This window comes from Cucumis melo, chromosome 3 (genome assembly GCF_025177605.1).
Source record: "Cucumis melo cultivar AY chromosome 3, USDA_Cmelo_AY_1.0, whole genome shotgun sequence".
In the NCBI taxonomy this organism is placed as follows: domain Eukaryota; kingdom Viridiplantae; phylum Streptophyta; class Magnoliopsida; order Cucurbitales; family Cucurbitaceae; genus Cucumis; species Cucumis melo.
Window position 1 is genome coordinate 30,448,012 of NC_066859.1, and position 17,833 is coordinate 30,465,844.

Genomic DNA, 17,833 nt, shown 5'->3' on the forward strand with positions numbered 1-17,833 from the left:
TTTATTTGTGGTTGGATTGTGTTCTTAAACACCCAAACCCTCCTTAATAAATAAATTTGAAAAAAAAAAAACAATGAGAAAAGGAAGGGCTTTCAAGCATCATCATGCTCATGTCTTATGTTTGAAGTTCTTGAGGGGTCCAATTTTGTTAATTTATAGTTTACAAGATTATTAATCTAAGTTTAGATATAAGATGAGTTTCATATTGTGAGATACCCACTTGAGGATTGTTTTTTAGGCAAATAATCAATGATAAAGATGGGGTTTTTCCAAAGAATATTGTTTGAATTGTAAACTATTAGTATTTGGAATTTGATGTTGGTATATATATTAGGGGTCTGAGTTTCAAACTTACGAATTGGTATATGAATTCTTGATTTTTTTTTTTTAAAAATGCACAAATACATGCACATACACAAACTTTAAAAACTAATTGATATATATACTTTAAAACTTATGTCAGATTTATTTGTCAACTAAGTTGATTGTTTTATAAGTAATACGTGTATTTGTTATTACCTCATAATTTTAAATAATCTTTCAAATTGTAATTATACTTCATTATATATAAATAAATATGGAATTGAACCATCAATTAACAGGCATCTCATGTGTGATGTTTTTTTTTTTCTTTTTCAATACAATATAGTGTGATGTTAGTTCTTATCTATGTGATGCATTTTATATATGTTAATAATAGCAAATTTTATTAAATTCTATATAGTTTATTTAATATTTAAAAAATTTTCTACTCGTAACAATATCTCTCCATTTGTTATTTATGAAAATCAAGAGATAACCTATAATTTCCTTGCTTTGAAATCAAATTTGTGAACATTTTGGAATTTGTTTCTAAAATTCGGTCTGTGATTGAAGTTTATTTTTAAAGCAAGGTGTGAAAAGTTTACTAACAATAGTCAGAGAACAAAAAAAGATTGAAAACAAAAAATAAAAAGCAAAGTTAAGAGATTCTCGTGTTTGAATATAATTTAAAAATATTTTTTGTAAAATGCTAAACTTGACATGTGTAGCATTTAATAATTGAACTATATATTAAACGTCTAGATACAGACTTATGCAGAGAGACAAAATAAATGCCAAATAGATTAAAATATTCTCTTTGAAACCCTACAAGATTTGATATGTTTGTTTTTGTAACATAACTTACTAAGAGACCATCCATCTTGTATTACATCTTGATTTAGGGTATTTTTATATTTCATAGGTTGCATTGTTTTGGAATTGTGCAAGTGGGCATAATATAACTGTGTACGCTTTGATTTTGGTTTTAAAAGACTCAACATTGAAAGCCTTCAACGTTTAGACTTTTGATTAATTACTATATATTAAAAAAAAAAAACAGTTTATTTCATAAAACTTATCTACACTTTGACCTAGTTTTGAGGATAATGGGTATGATTTTGTATGTTTGATTGTTCGAGAAACTTTAATGTATAGTTGAAAATTATCATCAATGTTAATACAAAATTGTAATTAACATCTACTTAGCACGTGTCTGGTTTAATAATCATTAGTTGTGTGTTTGATTCGAGGATTTTTTTTGGTTTATAAGACTACATATATATATATATATATATATATATATATATAAACTCGTTTACTAAGTTTCACTTCTTGTTTTATTTGATGTACTTTTTATTGTTATTTAACCATATATGTAAATGGTTGTCTCAGATAAGACATGAAGCTAGCTTACACATAATGACTCAAACCTAAGGGAAACAGAACGTTATGCATGTCTAAAAGGAAAAGTTAATTATTCTATCGTGTTCTTGCTAACCAACAAGCTCATGGAGTCTTCGCCAAATGTGAAATGATAGGGTTGAACTTACCACTAACTCTTTACGATCTCGAGAATTGCACCCACTCTAACACTGTTGAAAAAAATAACATTATAAATAGTCACATTTCAATAGCCCTAAAAATAAAAAGACTATACCTTTTCTTTCGTGTGATTAATTGAACCAAGCACTTTACATACAAAACGCTTTCGCGTTTAGACCGGATGAACACTTGATTGATACTTGCATGCAAGTTTACACCAACATTATTTAATGGTAAAATGTTTCTAAAGCAACAAAAGATATATATATATTATAACTTGACATCACAATTGAAAGTAATTTCTCAACCACTAGAAGAAGCCAAGTGGGAACCGCGTTGATGAAAGTCCTTGGAAAGAGTCAAACCAAATCGTTGACCGCAGTACTTGGATTTGTGAGCTGACGTGGCCCGATAAGAGGCAAATATTCTTTTTTTATTTTTTTCGCGGTAAGAAGGGAGGAAGACGGAAGTTGCGGAAGTGGAAACCGGCTTGGCCGGTTAAAATCACAGGATCAAAACATGACCACGTGGCTAGTTATGAGCCCACGCTTTCTTTTTAATCAAACGCAAATCTGCTTCTTCCCTTATTCGCCACTCGGTTCGACCGCATTACCTACTAACTTTACTATAATACCCCCTTTCCATTTTTTTTCCATAAAACAATTACTATTGAATGTATTGGCCTAATCATCTAAACCCTCTACACGAGCTATATTGCTAAATTTATCCATTAATCTCATTTCTAAATACCAATATAAATACTCCAAAATAAACTTAAAGAATGAGTCGAATAACTAGAAACAAGTTAAAATATCATTTAAATGATTTTATCCATATATTTTAAATTTCTATCAATTTAGTGAAAATACGGTACGATCACTAAAATAGAGAGTATATCATATACTTTAAATTGTTTAAATTTAATCTTATACTTTCAATATTAATTTTAATTTCGACTAAAATTGATTAAACCATAATAACAATAAATTTTATACAACCAATTGTGCGAATACATTTAGAGATATTTTAAAATTAGCAATAACAAAGAACCAAAACGATAATTTTAAAATAAAAGATTTATTTAGTGCATTAAGGGGTAAAACGAAGAACAAAAAAGAGGGTAATTTAAAAGGGAAAATTGATGTAAGGGACAGAAAGGTCAATTCATATAATTTATTACAGATCTGCTAACCGACAAACGAGATGGTCGGCAACGCAACTGTCGGCCTGTGAACAAAGCGAGACGAGACACCGTGGGGAAAATTTTCGTCCCGCTCTTTTTTTTTTTTTTTTTTTTTTTCTTCTCTTTTTCTGAAGGACAAAATTTTTGTACATTTCTTAAGGGCACCTGACTTTTCAAATAATTAAAAGAAAAAATGCCGTCTCATAAAACAAAAGTCCCGCTCTCACATATATTCCTTATTATTTTTTTGGCATCGATTGCTTCAACCTTTTAATTTTATTAGTATTATTTTGTTACCTAAAATTCATTTCCTCAATATATGCTTCAATTAACTGTCTTCATACAAATATCAAAATTCATTTTTTTCATCTATTAATTAACAAAATAATAGCAAAAATTAAAACAATTATTTCTAAATTTTAAAAGAAAAAATAAATTATAAATAACAACGACAACTATAACTTAGAATTAAGATACTTATCTTGAATATTTTGTAAAATAAAAGAAAAACATTATGTGTGGTTACTTAAAAATAGAAAAACATAATTTAAGAGGTACTATATCAACCCCAAAATTTAAGTTTTAATTATCTTAAAAAAACATCTTAAAATAGATCATTTGAATTTGTAGTTCACTATATTGAACTAAAAATATCTAAAATCAAATTGGCATATGCTCGATGAGATTCAAATCGCTTATTCAAGCGATTGTTCGTATAAGAGATAAAATGTGATTTTTGTTTTTTTTTTTTAAATAATGAGAAAAGTACGTAGAATTATTAGTATGAAGCAAAAATAGGGTATAATTAAAAAAAAGAGAAAATTGTATTTTATTTGTATTATTAATAATATTATTATTATCATTATTATATTGTTATTTTTGTTTTTATTCAACCGTGTTTTGGCATTGGGAAGTAAAAAGCATAAATCCTCTTTTCCTTTCTCTTTCTCTCTCCGTTCCGAGAAATCTGCTTACCTATTTTTAATAATTTTTTTTATTAAAAAAATATTTGCTTGTTGTTGTGGGGATGAAGATGACGATTAATTGAACGAAAATGTGCCGATCATAGTGTGCTTCTGATTCTGTTTGTTTCTTGAGAAAAATTTGTGATCAATACTATTTTATGAATCCTCCCTTTCGTTGGTTCTGTTTTTTCTGGTACGTTTTTTTCTGTTTCAAATCTACTTTTCTTTTCTTTTCTTTCCAACTCCTGTTTTTCCCATTCGATTCTTGATTGTCGATTCTTTTCCCTTTTCAATTCTCAAATTCATTTCATTCATTTTCCTGAAGATTTTCAGCTTCATCGAATTTTTATATTGGTTCATGTAATCCAGGTTCGGATTGGATGCTCTACTTCTTTGTTTATTTTTAATGATTTCGGTGCTATGGTTATTGTTTCTGCTAAGATCTTCGTTTAGGAAGTCGTTTTTGGAATTTTTGTTTGGAGATATTATTCTTTTTTCCGATTCTGAAACTTTTACTGTGCGGAAATACGTTTTTGAGGTGTAGATAGATACCGTTTTGTGAAACTTCAATTCCAGCTGATTGAAAATATGTCTAAATCAGAATCTGTTTGTCTATTATCGCACTCTCCAGATGTTTGTTAATTTATTTTAATGTTTCCCTCTCAAATTTTGTCTCCTTTAGCGTTCGATGAAATGTCTAAATCAATCAGTGGTTTCCGAACTAGTCGTCGTTTGAGAGATAATTGATTCGCTATTTTATCCTGTTTCTTTTTATTTAATTTTCATTCTATCTTCATATTGGTGTTCTGTGCTTTTCTTTCTCGCAACTTATCTCAGAAAATTGAGGTTTAGGACAAATTTGATACGCCTAAGTTGTATTTTATGGATTCTTGATTTCAATTATTAAAAGGGTTTAGGTTGACTCGTAGGCTTTCTAATTTGCGTGTGGATAAAAATTATAGATGGTTTTGTTGGCTTCAATCAATAATAGTGTCTTTTATTATAATATTTTTTTCTTTTGTGTTAGTTATCGTTGGAGAATTTCATTTTGCCTTTTCTAAAATTGTTTTATAATTGTCTCACAATGCAGATGAAATAAGCTTTCAGGATTGATTTTAACAGTGAGCTTTTGAACAATGGATATTTCGGAGGTTGAAGAAAATCTTTTTGCTGCTAGTGATGCCAAGGTAGGTTGAATGGACAAACTTTAAAGTTGTATTGTGCTAAAAATCTTCATTTCATTCAACCAGAGGAAATAAGTTAATATGTTGTGATTTTTCCCTTCATTTCCTTTGGTCCACGGTAATTTTCTTCTGAAAAGGTTTGCCTCCTCTTAAGCTACTTTGAATTGCTTGAACCTTTCTAAGTTCTGACTAGCATGATCTTCTCTTCTGTTTTCACAAACCATCTATATCGTTTTGTTGACCCTGCGGTTATGCAGTTCATTTTTTATTTGCTCTTATAAGATTTTGTTAATCGATGGTGGTGTTTGGGTTTTCATAAATAGTTTTCTAGGAATCAGGAACTAGTTGGAGTTGGTTTTGTTGAATACGTGTTTACATGTATCATTTGTTGTATGGGTTGGGTTCATATTGACCTGAAATTTCTTGCACTGCCTTCAAAAAGTGCGTGGTTGGACAGCTGAGGGGCAAACGTTTAGTTTATTGTAGAATGATTTTTTCAAGTTGTTCAATGAGAATTGGCTTTTTGGCTTGGTCTTATTAGAAGCTAATACTTCAATCAATATTGATAGTATGGCACAACGGAAGTAATCTAGTTTTGTCCGTTATTGTAGCTACATCGAGGAATGTGCAAGACCCTTTCTGCAATATACTGTAAAGTATTATCAATATTCCCTTCATTGGAAGCTGCACGACCTCGGAGCAAGTCTGGTATCCAGGCGTTATGTTCTTTGCATGTAGCACTTGAAAAAGCCAAGAATACTCTCCAACATTGTACAGAGAGCAGCAAACTTTACTTGGTATGACAATTGTATCCATCGAGCTTTCCTATTCAGGATAGCTGTCTTTATGGTTGTTTAGAGCCACTAATGCCATAAAAAGCATTAACTTTCAACCCTGTTGATGATGAAGTTGTCATGGAGCTTTTCTGTTACTACTTTACGATGGTTTTCAGCACCGTAAAATTTCTGGTTCTTAACATATCGTTTGAATGTTGTAGGCTATAACCGGGGACTCTGTCCTGTTAAAGTTTGAGAAGGTAAAAAGTGCTCTACAAAATAGCCTTAAACGTGTTGAAGATATTGTTCCACAGTCAATTGGCTATCAGGTACCATAACCTCAAGTTTTTCTGAGTAAGATTGTTAGGAAATATTGTGCTTTATTGACACCCTTCTAACTTGTATGCCAGGTTCAGGAGATTATGAAGGAACTGGGGAGCACTCAATTTTTCCTCGATCCTTTAGAGAAGCAAGTTGGTGATGACATTATTTTATTGCTCCAACAGGGACGAACATTTAACAACACCGTTGACAACAATGAGCTTGAGGCTTTTCACCAAGCTGCTACTAGACTTGGAATAAACTCCTCAAGAGCAGCTCTTGCAGAAAGAAGAGCGCTAAAGAAACTAATTGACCGGTCTCGCACTGAAGATGACAAGAGGAAGGAATCAATCGTAGCTTATCTTTTGCATCTCATGAGGAAGTATTCCAAGTTATTTAGAACCGAAGTATCGGATGACAATGATTCACAGGGTTCTGGACCTTGTTCACCCACTGTTCAGGGCTCTCTTGATGACAGTGGACCTGGTGGAAATGGTCAAGCCTTCGAAAGGCAGCTAACAAAGATTGGTTCTTTTACTTTGAAGCCAAAAATTCGCAAATTGGAGCAGATTCCCCTTCCACCTGATGAGTTGAGGTGTCCTATATCATTGCAACTTATGTATGATCCGGTCATAATTGCTTCTGGGCAAACATATGAAAGGACTTGCATTGAGAAGTGGTTAAGTGACGGCCATAACACCTGCCCGAAAACTCAACAGAAACTCTCTCATCTTTCATTGACACCGAATTTCTGTGTCAAGGGCTTGATTGCAAACTGGTGTGAACAGCATGGAGTTCCTGTTCCTGATGGACCTCCAGATAGTCTTGACCTCAATTACTGGAGGCTCGCATTATCTGAAGAGTCTCTAAATTTGTCACCTGTGAACTCTGTTGATTCGTGTAAGGTGAAAGATGTTAAAGTTGTTCCAGTAGATGAAAATAGTGTAACCGAGGAGATCAAAGGAATTGTGGTTGATGACAACTCTGCTGAAGACGAAGAGTCCAATGTGAATATGCTCGCTAGGCATGAGCAGTATTTGAAAGTCTTAAATGACGAAGCTGACATGAAGAAAAAGTCGGCGATGGTGGAGCAAATTAGGCTGTTGCTCAAGGATGATGAAGAGGCGAGGATATTTATGGGAGCTAATGGGTTTGTCCAGGGACTTCTACGGTACTTAGAGATAGCTGTGCAAGAACAAAATACCAAGGCTCAAGAAAGTGGAGCAATGGCTCTTTTCAATCTTGCAGTCAACAATGATAGGTATGTAGCCTTCTCAATCCTTTTGCCTCAATTTTACAGACTACAGATAAATTTTCATTGCTATATATATATATATTTATATATTACATATCATGTCATTAGTTTGCATGTATTGGAGGAGTACAATGATTTTCACTTCTTTTTATTTGGTAAGTTGACAATTCTTAATAAACTGTGTAAGCTATTAAAAATCATGCAGTACAATAATTAAATAAGTTTAATTACCTTTACCTTTTATAGTTTCTTCATGAGCATAATTCTATCCTTGTTCCATTGCCTTCCTCGACTTAGAAAATGTGTAAAACTAGATATATTTTAACATCATGAACAAGTAATGATTGGAACGAAAGGAAAATGATGGGGGACATATGGTTGTTGGTCTTTAACTGTTCAGTGTATTTTGTGTATTATATATATGTATATAATGTCTAGAAGTACATTTTCTCAGGAACAAGGAAATAATGCTGGCAGAAGGGGTGATTTCATTGTTGGAGGAAATGATTATGAACCCAAATTCCCACGGATATGCAACGGCCCTCTATCTCAATGTCTCCTGTCTGGAAGAAGCAAAATCAATTATCGGCTCAAGTTGTGCGGTCCCTTTCTTAACTGAACTCCTCCACGCCAATACCGAAACACTATGCAAGCTCGATGCACTTCACACACTTTACAATCTCTCAACTGTACCCTCCAATATTCCCAACCTGATTTCTTCTGGAATCATCAAGGGACTTCAAGCCCTTCTTGCCGCCCGTCTCGATCGAACATGGACCGAAAAGTGCATAGCCATCTTGATAAATTTGGCTTCAAGTGAATCAGGAAGAGATCAAATGTCATCTACTCCAGAACTTATCAGTGGGTTGGCTGCAATATTAGACAATGGCGAACCCATTGAGCAGGAACAAGCAGTGGCTTGTCTCTTGATTTTGTGCAATGGGAATGAGAGGTGCAGTGAGATGGTCCTACAGGAAGGCGTAATCCCCGGGTTGGTGTCGATGTCTGTGAACGGGACAGCGAGAGGTAAGGAAAAGGCTCAAAAGCTTCTGATGTTGTTTAGGGAGCAACGGCAACGGGAATCGTCACCACCACCACCACCACCACCAGCAATGAGGCTAACACCAACACCGATACCGACCGACCAATCGGAGAGTAGCGGGACATCTGTGGGTATGGCAGAATCAAAGCCACTGTGCAAGTCAATCTCAAGAAGAAAAACGGGAAAAGCTTTGAGCTTTTTGTGGAAAAGCAAAAGCTATTCGGTGTACCAATGCTGATTATAAAAAGCACATTGGTGATGTAAATTTAATTTTCTTTTTCTTTATTAATTTTTGGGGGTTTCGTTTAATCTGAAAGAAAGATGAGATGTACAGGCCAGGTGTAATTAATTCATGGAGGTTTTGGCTTCTAATTCCCATAACTCGTTTTCTTTTGTGATAGAAACAAATACCAAATTAAAGCACAAATTCATCACTAATTTCACCCCTCTAATTAATCAAAACCCAAAATGTGAATAATATCGAACAAACACTAACATATTCACAAAATCGTGAAAATGTTTACAATATCTATCAAAAAAAAAAAAAAAGGAAATTTCCATTATTATTATATCTTTTATTTTTAAGAACTATAAATGAATTAGAACTTAGTTTTTATTACATTTGTAAATATTTATTCTTATTTCAATAAGCCCGTCTAGCTCAGTCGGTAGAGCGCAAGGCTCTTAACCTTGTGGTCGTGGGTTCGAGCCCCACGGTGGGCGTTTAGTTTTTCCAATACCTATTTCTTTTTTAACATTTAAAGCATGTTTATTATTGTTATTCATTTAAAGAATGTTTATTATTGTTATTTTATCATGTTTGGTAACGAAATAATTCCAAAACTAACAATAGAAGCTACTCTATGATTTATTGCCCTAAAAAATATCCTTTCATATTTTCCTAGATGTCATATTGGACTTAAATTGATATAATTTTTAAAAAATAATTTAAAACTAATTTTGGTTCTCAATATTATCGAGGTATGATATGAGAATAGATTAATAGTTAGAGTTGGATTTGATTCCTATATGTAACATACTATCTTTAATTTTGATGAAATTTATCGATATTGTCTTGAAAATTTACGACCTTAAATTCAACACTTTTTTTTTGTCCTTTTATTGTTGATGATAATCAAAGTTTATTTTAAAATTATTAAAATTGTTTTTATCCTTTTAAATTTATCTATAATATATTTTTAAACATTCAAAATCAATTTCAATTATACATATTTGAAGTTAAACATTTTGTTGATACGAATGATTAAACATGTTCTTTACAGTAAATTTAAACTTCAAGTTGCTTAACAAAATCTTATTATTCCCCATCAAAATGAAACAAAGAGCTTATTTTAAGTATATTATGATTTTAAAACAAAACAAAACCTTAAAGACTTGTGTAAAACTAAAAAGAAGAAAAACAATTCCACTTATACAGCATTAAATTCAAGATTTCTATGTACAAAATATACACACACAAAAAAACCATTGCAAAGACCGCAAACCTTCAAACTCTTGAGAGTTGTTCAGAAAAATGAAGATGAACGTTGCATCGAGTCTCCTTTCCCCTTTATTGTTGGTTTCATGAGCCAAGCACTCTCAAACAATTCCAATATCCCATCCTCGCCATTCTTTCTGCTTCCATTGTTCCCCTTTTCACTTTCATTATCCATCACCCCTTCTTCTTCTTTTGATTTCTCTTCGTTATTTATGATCCTTTTATGGCTTTGATCATCTCGAATCTCTTCGTTTCCTTTTGCTTTGTCCACAGATTCTTCCAAATTAGCCTTATGGATCTCATTATTCTCGTCCTTTTTGTGACTCTCTTTATCTTCCATCATTTCTATTCCCTTCTCCACTTCTTTAGAATTGCCATTCTCGTCGTTTTTGCAGTCTTCTTTATCGTTGATTTTGTCTCTTGTTCCCTTCTTTTCATTCTCTTTGTAATCTTCATCATCTTTCAGTACCCCATTTATCCCCATCTTCAGAATTTCTTTATAACTTCCCTTCATGGGATTGGATTTCATTTTCACATCCATGGAAGCTCGTTGTGTTTCAGAAATAGATGAAACAATTCCTTCTGAGCAGCATCCAGATTTATCAGTTGATTCAGATCCATTACGACTCTCCTTGTAGTTCATATCGACCAAAATTTCCTTCTCTCTTGCTACATCTCTCCCCCAGTTCATTAGTATGGTTATCATGGACTTGAGCAAAGATATGGCGTGGGTCACTGTCCAATCTAGTAAAAGAACTTGGTTGAAACAGGGAATCTCGTCGACAGCATCGTCAAATTTTGATGGAAAAGTTTCAATCAGATGAAGAAGATCGTCAATCTTATCGAAAATGAGTTTGAATGGAGGAAAAATTTTCTCTAGAATGTTTGCGATTGCTAGTAAACGATCATCAATGAAGGAGAGGGCCAATAAGCTCTGATATTTCAGGAGAAAAATCAAAGGGTTCATAAGCTTGGCAATCCAAACCATTTTTCTTGTTATTGAACCCAACCGTCCATCAAGATTCTGAGCTCTTGAGCACGTGCTGTGGGCTACAGCAAGAAATGAAACTCCACAGGTTTGCAACGGACGTCGTCTAGAACTCATCCTGTAGATTAAAGAAAAACACAAACAAAAATTTGCCCATATCAACAGGTAGAGATTAATGTCAAGCAGATAGAGATTAACTCCGTGGCCACCTACCTAGAGTTACTTTCCTACGAGCCCAAATGTTGTAAAATGATCTATTGGAAAGAGTGAGAAAGATTTGATAATCATCAAACAAATTTTACCTTCATCTATCTTTTCTGTGAACAATAATGATATTTTTGCTATGGAAAGAAAAACATAATCGTCAGGAAAGTAAAATCCGAAGATAATTCCTGTAATTTCCTATTGTTAAAGAAAATTATGATTTATGATTTTTCCTAATTAGTATTTTCCTTTTCTAATATTTTTCCTGTTCTAGTTAGTCTCTATCTATTCGTCTATTCACCAAATTATTCGATACTATTAAACAAAATTAACATCGATCATTAAGCTTTTCGTAAATCTGAAAGCGGCCAGAAATCTTGCATAGAAAAAAACAAACGTGTTGGTTTTGCTAATAATAATCACCGAATAAGAAGATTAGTTAGGTGAACCTCAAAGTAAAAGACAAAGGAATTTTGTCGATTTTAACCGATTCCACGAAATTAAGTCTACATGTACTTCAAACAAAACAAAATCTATTTGAATGCTCGAACAGGACACGGAGCTTTTCATCGATCAAGTCAATTCAATTACTCTTCATCATTTCCACGAAAAAAAATCACAATTCGCGTTTGAGGTAGAAGATTTCTCACCTTCAACTTGTAAGAAGCTCCGCCGAAATCTCGCAAATATAGACCGATCAAGAGTCCGTCGAAATCACTTCGCATCACACCAAATGAAGAATTGAAACTTAAAATCTCAGAGGATTCATTTCATATGAATATAGTACCAAAAGAGTATTGAATGGCAGGAGAGTTACCTTAGTTTGATGGCGCGCCAACAGAGAAGAATTCAAGGGAGGAGAATGCGGGTTATTGTAACATGAATTTGTAACCAAAGATGAAATGGCGGATTCACCATTTAAGCGGAAGAAACCGTCTCTCACCGAAACTCTCTCTTCTTCGTTGTTCCCACTTTTCCCTATTCAATGTTTTTCTCTTTTTGCACGAAGAAATTATGGCGTTTTTTCCTCACAATTCATTAGAAGTGGTTTGTTAACAATATAAAATATTAATTATAAAGAAGCTACTACGAGTTGACACGGATCACCGACGTAAATTATTTAATAGATGTGAGTATTTGGGTAAAAAACTTGACTTAATATGGATAACGATATGCTTAATTATTGCTAGATTAGACATAGGGTCGATTTTTTTACCCATCGACCCAACTCTCCTGAATTAGTAAAGTTGTCAAACACGCGTACATAATATTCAAAACATGTCAATTTAAATTTTAAAACTTGAAATTTTATACTATTTTTCTCTTTATGATATATTTATAAACATATATCAATATTTTACATTATATCGGTTATCTATTAATGATAAGATTTAAAATTTAACTATATTTTATAAATATATTTTATTTATTTAGAAATATTCCAACAAATAAACTAAGTTAGTTGAAGGAAGAAAAAAAAAAAGATGGAAATATGATATGAGTGACATTGACATTTTATTTGTATATATAAAGAAAAGAAATATTCTCCTTTCCCTTTCATATCTTAAAATTTTTGTCAATCATTACATTAGGACAATACATTTTTAGATTGTCTTCCCTTTATGCCATTTTCTATTTGTTCACTTTCATATTTGGTCAAATAAGTGTATTTACTACTAGCTTAAATTTCTCTTGGTTCAAATTTTTATAAATGTTTGAAAGCATAAGAGGTATGAAAATATAATGCTAAAAGGAATTTATGAAAACAAATTACTTTATATTTAATTTAAGATTTAAGTAGCAATTGTTGTATCATATATGATGCACAAAAGAAATTGTAGAATAAACTTCCTCAATTAGTTTTTACGTTCTTAAATAGTAAGAAAGAAATTTGATGGCGCTATGCAATTTAGCAAATTGTACGGTTAAAATTTGTCCCATGACAAAACATTTAGATTTCCTAATTAGGAAAATATTAGAAAAAGAAATGAAATTATTATTACTTTTCTGATTAAATGATTGTTTATGTTATGTTTACATTAACATTTGGCTAATTTTTTTTTTTCACAATTCCTGGCTTCTTCTAATATATATAAATGTGAAATTCACAAAAATAATAATAAAAAAAATGAAATAAAACATTGACATAAGACCAAGACACGTCTAAGAAAAGAGGTTGGACAATGATGGAAAAGCTACCATTCATGAGGTTTTATTATCATGTATAAAAACATTAGTTAGTTTTATTTTTTAACAAGTTAGTAAATTGACTTGTGATAAATTATTGTAAATGACAAAGAGCAAAATATACCATGAAAACAAGAGAAGACGAAATAGAATTTAACACTAAGCGGTCAAAAATTTTCTGGTATCATGTGAAATACATCACCACAAGACACCCAAGTCTCAAAGGAGAATGAATATATTCATCATTCCAAATTGCATAAAAACTTAAGCTATAAAATAAAGATATAACTCTGTGCCCCAAGCCAAAGCAGGAATCTACATCTTCATCAGATCCTTTTACAACAAGAAAACACCAAAAAGGTTGAAAATAAATGTATTCCTGCAAAAAGAAAACATACACTGAACTTAAAACTATATATATGTGTGTGTTTGTGATTGTATAAAAAATAATAATAATAAAGAAGATGGGCAATCAGTGACCAGTAAGATAAGAAGAAGAAGAAGAAGAAGAAGAAGAAGGAAAAAAAATGTAATTCATGAAAGAATTCGCTTTAGGAATCTACCCCAACCACGGAGGATTAGGAATATCATCAGAACCTGAACATAAGACAATTTTCTTTTGTATCGTTTCCATGGAACAATCATGAGGTGAGTTAAGTTGTTGCAATGATATAAGAGAAAGTTAAATTGTATGAAGAAGGCATAAGATTTACCTCAAACATTTCTAACGCCTGTCAGTTTTTCCAGTAGAGCGTTTTCCTGAATACAAGTGTTTTGGTTTCAATGTTGGGATTACCCTATCTGCCTCACCACGGCGAGCATCCTTATTCCTCTTTTTCACAGATTTCTTCGCAATCTTTAATGCCTTGACCTTTTGGACTGAGTCCTTGAATCCATCCCCAGGGGTAACCTCACTTGGTGGACGAGACCTAGACCTAGATCTTGACATGGACATAGACCTCATTCGTAACTTCTTACTTGGTGTTTCGTCATCCACATCCATAGTATTATCGCCAGTAGCATCTCCTCTGTCAGGAGATCTCTCCCTCTTGCGACCTCGTGATTTACTACGTGCACGGTTAACTGCCAAAGTAGGATCCAGACCCAAGACTGATAGCTGTCTCCCCATTCTCTTTGTTGTGTATTCTCGGTCTTTATCAAATTTCCTTGGTACGATGGGTCGGCTTTCTGCAGTGCTTTTCTTGATTCTATGTTGTTGAATAAGCACACTTTTCTTTCTTCTGATCGCAGCTAAAGCTTCTTGTTCCTCGGGAGTCAATTCAGCACCATCCATCTCAAAATCGTCCTTAGCTTCCTCTGCTTGACGAAATCCTTCTTCTCTTTCCAACTCTTCAAGTCTAAATAAAATATCAGGATCGATGAAGTCAGACACATTATGTCCATCCATAATTTCAGGCATAATGTCTTCTTTCCATTCATCATTGGCTAAGATATAGTTCTTCTTTAAACTGGCAGAATAGACGCCGGCACCACCATTCTCTTCTTCCAAATCCTTCTCGGTTTTCCTAATTTGCTTCTCTCCTTCTTGTTTTTCCCTGGCTTCCAACACAGCCGCAGGTATGCATATTGGTCTTTCCTTCTGATCCCGAGGCTTTGGCATTGCCACATGAAGCCGATTCAAGCAATCATCCATCCTTTTTGATTTTATCTTCAATTCTACCCTTTGATTTAATAATCTCTGGCAGGCAGCATTCTTAACAGCAATAACGCCTTCCTCTGTCAAAGTGCTCATAGTAAGCAACACTCCCTCTTCATCTGTAGCCTCACCTCCTTGACCCATTACAGTTTTCATAGCTTCAGCCTGCATCTCCTTGACCAATTTCATATCTTCCTCTGATATACCGTCCAGCGGCTGCAAATCAGTTTTATTGCAGACAATAATCAATGGTTTGTTCATAAACAGAGACTTTATACTATGAAAGAGAGCGGCCTGCTGAGCAATTGTATACCCACAAGACCCAGATATGTCTAAGAAAAACAGCACGGCAGCTCTAAGATGAGCCAAAGCAGTAATGCTACACATCTCAATGATGTTACGATCTTCAAATGGCCTATCCAAAATCCCCGGTGTATCAATCACTTGGTACCTCAAGTACTTATAGTCAGTGTGACCCACAAAGAGTGACTTTGTTGTGAAGGCATAGGGCTGAACATCAACATCGGCTCTGGTAATCTTGTTAATAAATGAGCTCTTACCAACGTTAGGATACCCACAAATTAAGATTGTTCTAGTATTTGGATCAATTGATGGAAGTCTAGCCATGTGCTGTCTAATCTGCTCTAAGTAAGCCAAACTAGGCCCAATTCTCTTGATCACAGTACACATCCTTCCAAGAGCAGCGACCTTCAGACACTTGCAACGGTAGAGTGAATCACCATATTTCAACAGTTTCACATAGTCTTTAGCAATTTTGCTAATGAGGTTCCTTGCAGTGTTAACCTGTCCAAGAGCAAGCTTGTAATGATCTTTATTATAGAGAACATGAAGAAGATCACCATAAAAAGGATGAATGTCATCTAGCCGAGGGAATTCATCAATGATAGTAGAGAGCTTTTCATGAAAGTTCGTCTGAGTGTACTTTACTTTCCTCATATAAAACTGGCGCAAGCGAGAAATGGCATAACCCTTGTGGACAACAGTGGGGGTTTGTCGTTGAGTACGGGACAGAATAATATCAATAAAATCCTTGCCATTGGGTACCACAGTAATCTTCTTGAAGTTATACTGCACCATTTTTTAGCCTGCAACAATACAGTAGTCACGTGAAATTGAGAAAATAAATAAGAACGGTATCGATATACAAATATTGCCACATAAAAACTTAAAGCCTCCAGCAATACAACTGAAAGATGCCGACTATAAACTATTAAGAAATCATGGGGGATAGTTTATAGTTTGGAGTCGGTTTAAATTTGCATAGAAATCGCAAAAGTAAGATAAGATTGGAATACTGAGATTCCCAACCAGCAAGAAATTTGTCCATGATGAAAAGTGAACAACGCAAAATCGAAACATAAAATTATTCCTATACCCGCGAAAAAAAATTCCCGGCAAATGCATTATTAGCTAATCTTATATAAACATCGTAAGGACACCAAAGAATAACACTAATCTTGTATAAACATCGTAAGGACACCAAAGAATAACACTAATCTTGTATAAACATCGTAAGGACACCAAAGAAGAACATAAGTCATACTCCAGAAAGCCAAAACAAACCTTGTTTTCTTCTTTCACGATTGATATGTCAGAAAACTCAAATGGTAGATTCGATATCCTTCCCTGCAAACACGAAAAAACAAAACCGATAAGAACTGGAGATTAGAGACAAACAGCGAGGGACCGGATTTGTGAGTGGGTTGAGAGAATTGTAGAGAGTGAATGAGGGAAGAATACCTAGCTGCATCCAGAGTCGGAAGAGCCCAGGGAAACTAGGGTTTTAGGAGACTTTATATATGGTTTTGCTAAAATACCCTAATTTGTTTAAATAACTTATTTTTCTTCGTGGATTGCTAAGTTAATAAATATTCTACCTTAGGTGGGTTAAATAAATAATACCCTCAATTTTTCTTGTCAATATATTTGAAAATAGTATTGTTTTTTAAAATGGTAAAATATTAAAATTACTTATAACTGTAATAACAATTTAAAAAAAATCAAATCAAATAAATAATTTTAAATAAAATAAAAAATCCACTTTCTTTTTATTTAAATAAAATAAAACTTGTTTTTGTTTTTTTCTGTAGAATGACTTAAGAAAATAAAAATTTATGAAAAAAGTAATTTTTTGTTTGAACTATATTATGTGAAAAAATATTTAAAATATGCTTAAAAAACTATTTTGACTAGCTTTCAAACACTTTAATTTTTTTTTTAATTAAATACTTAAAATACAATCCAAACACATTGATACTGATTTTCAGATCCATAAAAGTAGTTTTACCCAATTTACAATTACTTTCACATGTTGTTAATAATGAGAGTGATTTGTTTAACTACATTGCATTTGAACCACATTGTTCTTCTTACCTCCCCTACACAACACATCCTATAAGTATAACAGTCTCAAACTAAACAGACCTTAGGTATCAAATATATAGAACTGTATCGATTTACTTCACACTTTATTATAAACTTTTGAAGTTGTATTTGAAAGTAGTAGAGAAGCATAGAGCTGTGAATTCTATATTTTGTTTAATTCAATGAGTTTGTGGACATCAGGTATGTATCTTATTAACTTCTTACATTATGTAACAAAGTCAACTCAAGTTGGATGCTAACGATCCGTCTGACAAACTTTAAATTTTGTATTATTTTCATCTATAAGCACAAAGATATATTCAATTTTTGTTTAAAAATTAAA

The 17,833-nt window shown here is 33.0% G+C and overlaps 3 protein-coding genes and 1 non-coding gene across 5 annotated transcripts; 2 read left to right on the top strand and 2 right to left on the bottom strand.

The window, feature by feature from the left end:
• The first annotated feature begins 3,934 nt into the window (after nt 1-3,934).
• On the top strand, nt 3,935-8,943 carry LOC103487768 (U-box domain-containing protein 45-like). 2 transcript variants are annotated; one of them, XM_008446224.3, is made up of 6 exons: nt 3,935-4,186; nt 5,084-5,180; nt 5,789-5,974; nt 6,175-6,282; nt 6,364-7,535; nt 7,984-8,943. In XM_008446224.3, exons 2-6 carry the CDS (start codon nt 5,130-5,132, stop codon nt 8,807-8,809), a joined length of 2,343 nt encoding a protein of 780 aa, XP_008444446.1. In that variant the 5' UTR covers nt 3,935-4,186; nt 5,084-5,129; the 3' UTR covers nt 8,810-8,943. The 2 variants fall into 2 exon arrangements, with proteins under 2 accessions (XP_008444446.1, XP_008444447.1); XM_008446225.3 differs by lacking the exon at nt 3,935-4,186 and adding an exon at nt 4,194-4,362.
• Nucleotides 8,944-9,221: 278 nt separating this feature from the next.
• On the top strand, nt 9,222-9,294 carry TRNAK-CUU (transfer RNA lysine (anticodon CUU)). Its single transcript has one exon. It is a non-coding gene; the product is annotated as a tRNA-Lys (tRNA).
• Nucleotides 9,295-9,977: 683 nt separating this feature from the next.
• On the bottom strand, nt 9,978-12,301 carry LOC103487764 (uncharacterized). Its single transcript, XM_008446217.3, has 3 exons — nt 12,079-12,301; nt 11,912-11,978; nt 9,978-11,175 (listed from the first exon to the last, which is right to left on the bottom strand). Exon 3 carries the CDS (start codon nt 11,172-11,174, stop codon nt 10,098-10,100), a length of 1,077 nt encoding a protein of 358 aa, XP_008444439.1. The 5' UTR covers nt 11,175; nt 11,912-11,978; nt 12,079-12,301; the 3' UTR covers nt 9,978-10,097.
• A 1,268-nt stretch (nt 12,302-13,569) lies between these two features.
• On the bottom strand, nt 13,570-16,965 carry LOC103487763 (nucleolar GTP-binding protein 1-like). The gene is made up of 4 exons (XM_008446216.2): nt 16,867-16,965; nt 16,690-16,752; nt 14,162-16,211; nt 13,570-13,827 (listed from the first exon to the last, which is right to left on the bottom strand). Exon 3 carries the CDS (start codon nt 16,201-16,203, stop codon nt 14,173-14,175), a length of 2,031 nt encoding a protein of 676 aa, XP_008444438.1. The 5' UTR covers nt 16,204-16,211; nt 16,690-16,752; nt 16,867-16,965; the 3' UTR covers nt 13,570-13,827; nt 14,162-14,172.
• Nucleotides 16,966-17,833: the final 868 nt, after the last annotated feature.

Excerpts from the sequence above, each read along its gene's own strand:
- LOC103487768 (XM_008446224.3), top strand. The coding sequence starts at position 5,130 with ATGGATATTTCGGAGGTTGAAGAAAATCTTTTTGCTGCTAGTGATGCC. Across the intron at positions 5,181-5,788 it reads TTGCTGCTAGTGATGCCAAG|CTACATCGAGGAATGTGCAA; the intron begins GTAGGTTGAATG and ends CCGTTATTGTAG. Across the intron at positions 7,536-7,983 it reads CTTGCAGTCAACAATGATAG|GAACAAGGAAATAATGCTGG; the intron begins GTATGTAGCCTT and ends ACATTTTCTCAG.
- LOC103487763 (XM_008446216.2), bottom strand. The coding sequence starts at position 16,203 with ATGGTGCAGTATAACTTCAAGAAGATTACTGTGGTACCCAATGGCAAG.
- LOC103487764 (XM_008446217.3), bottom strand. The coding sequence starts at position 11,174 with ATGAGTTCTAGACGACGTCCGTTGCAAACCTGTGGAGTTTCATTTCTT.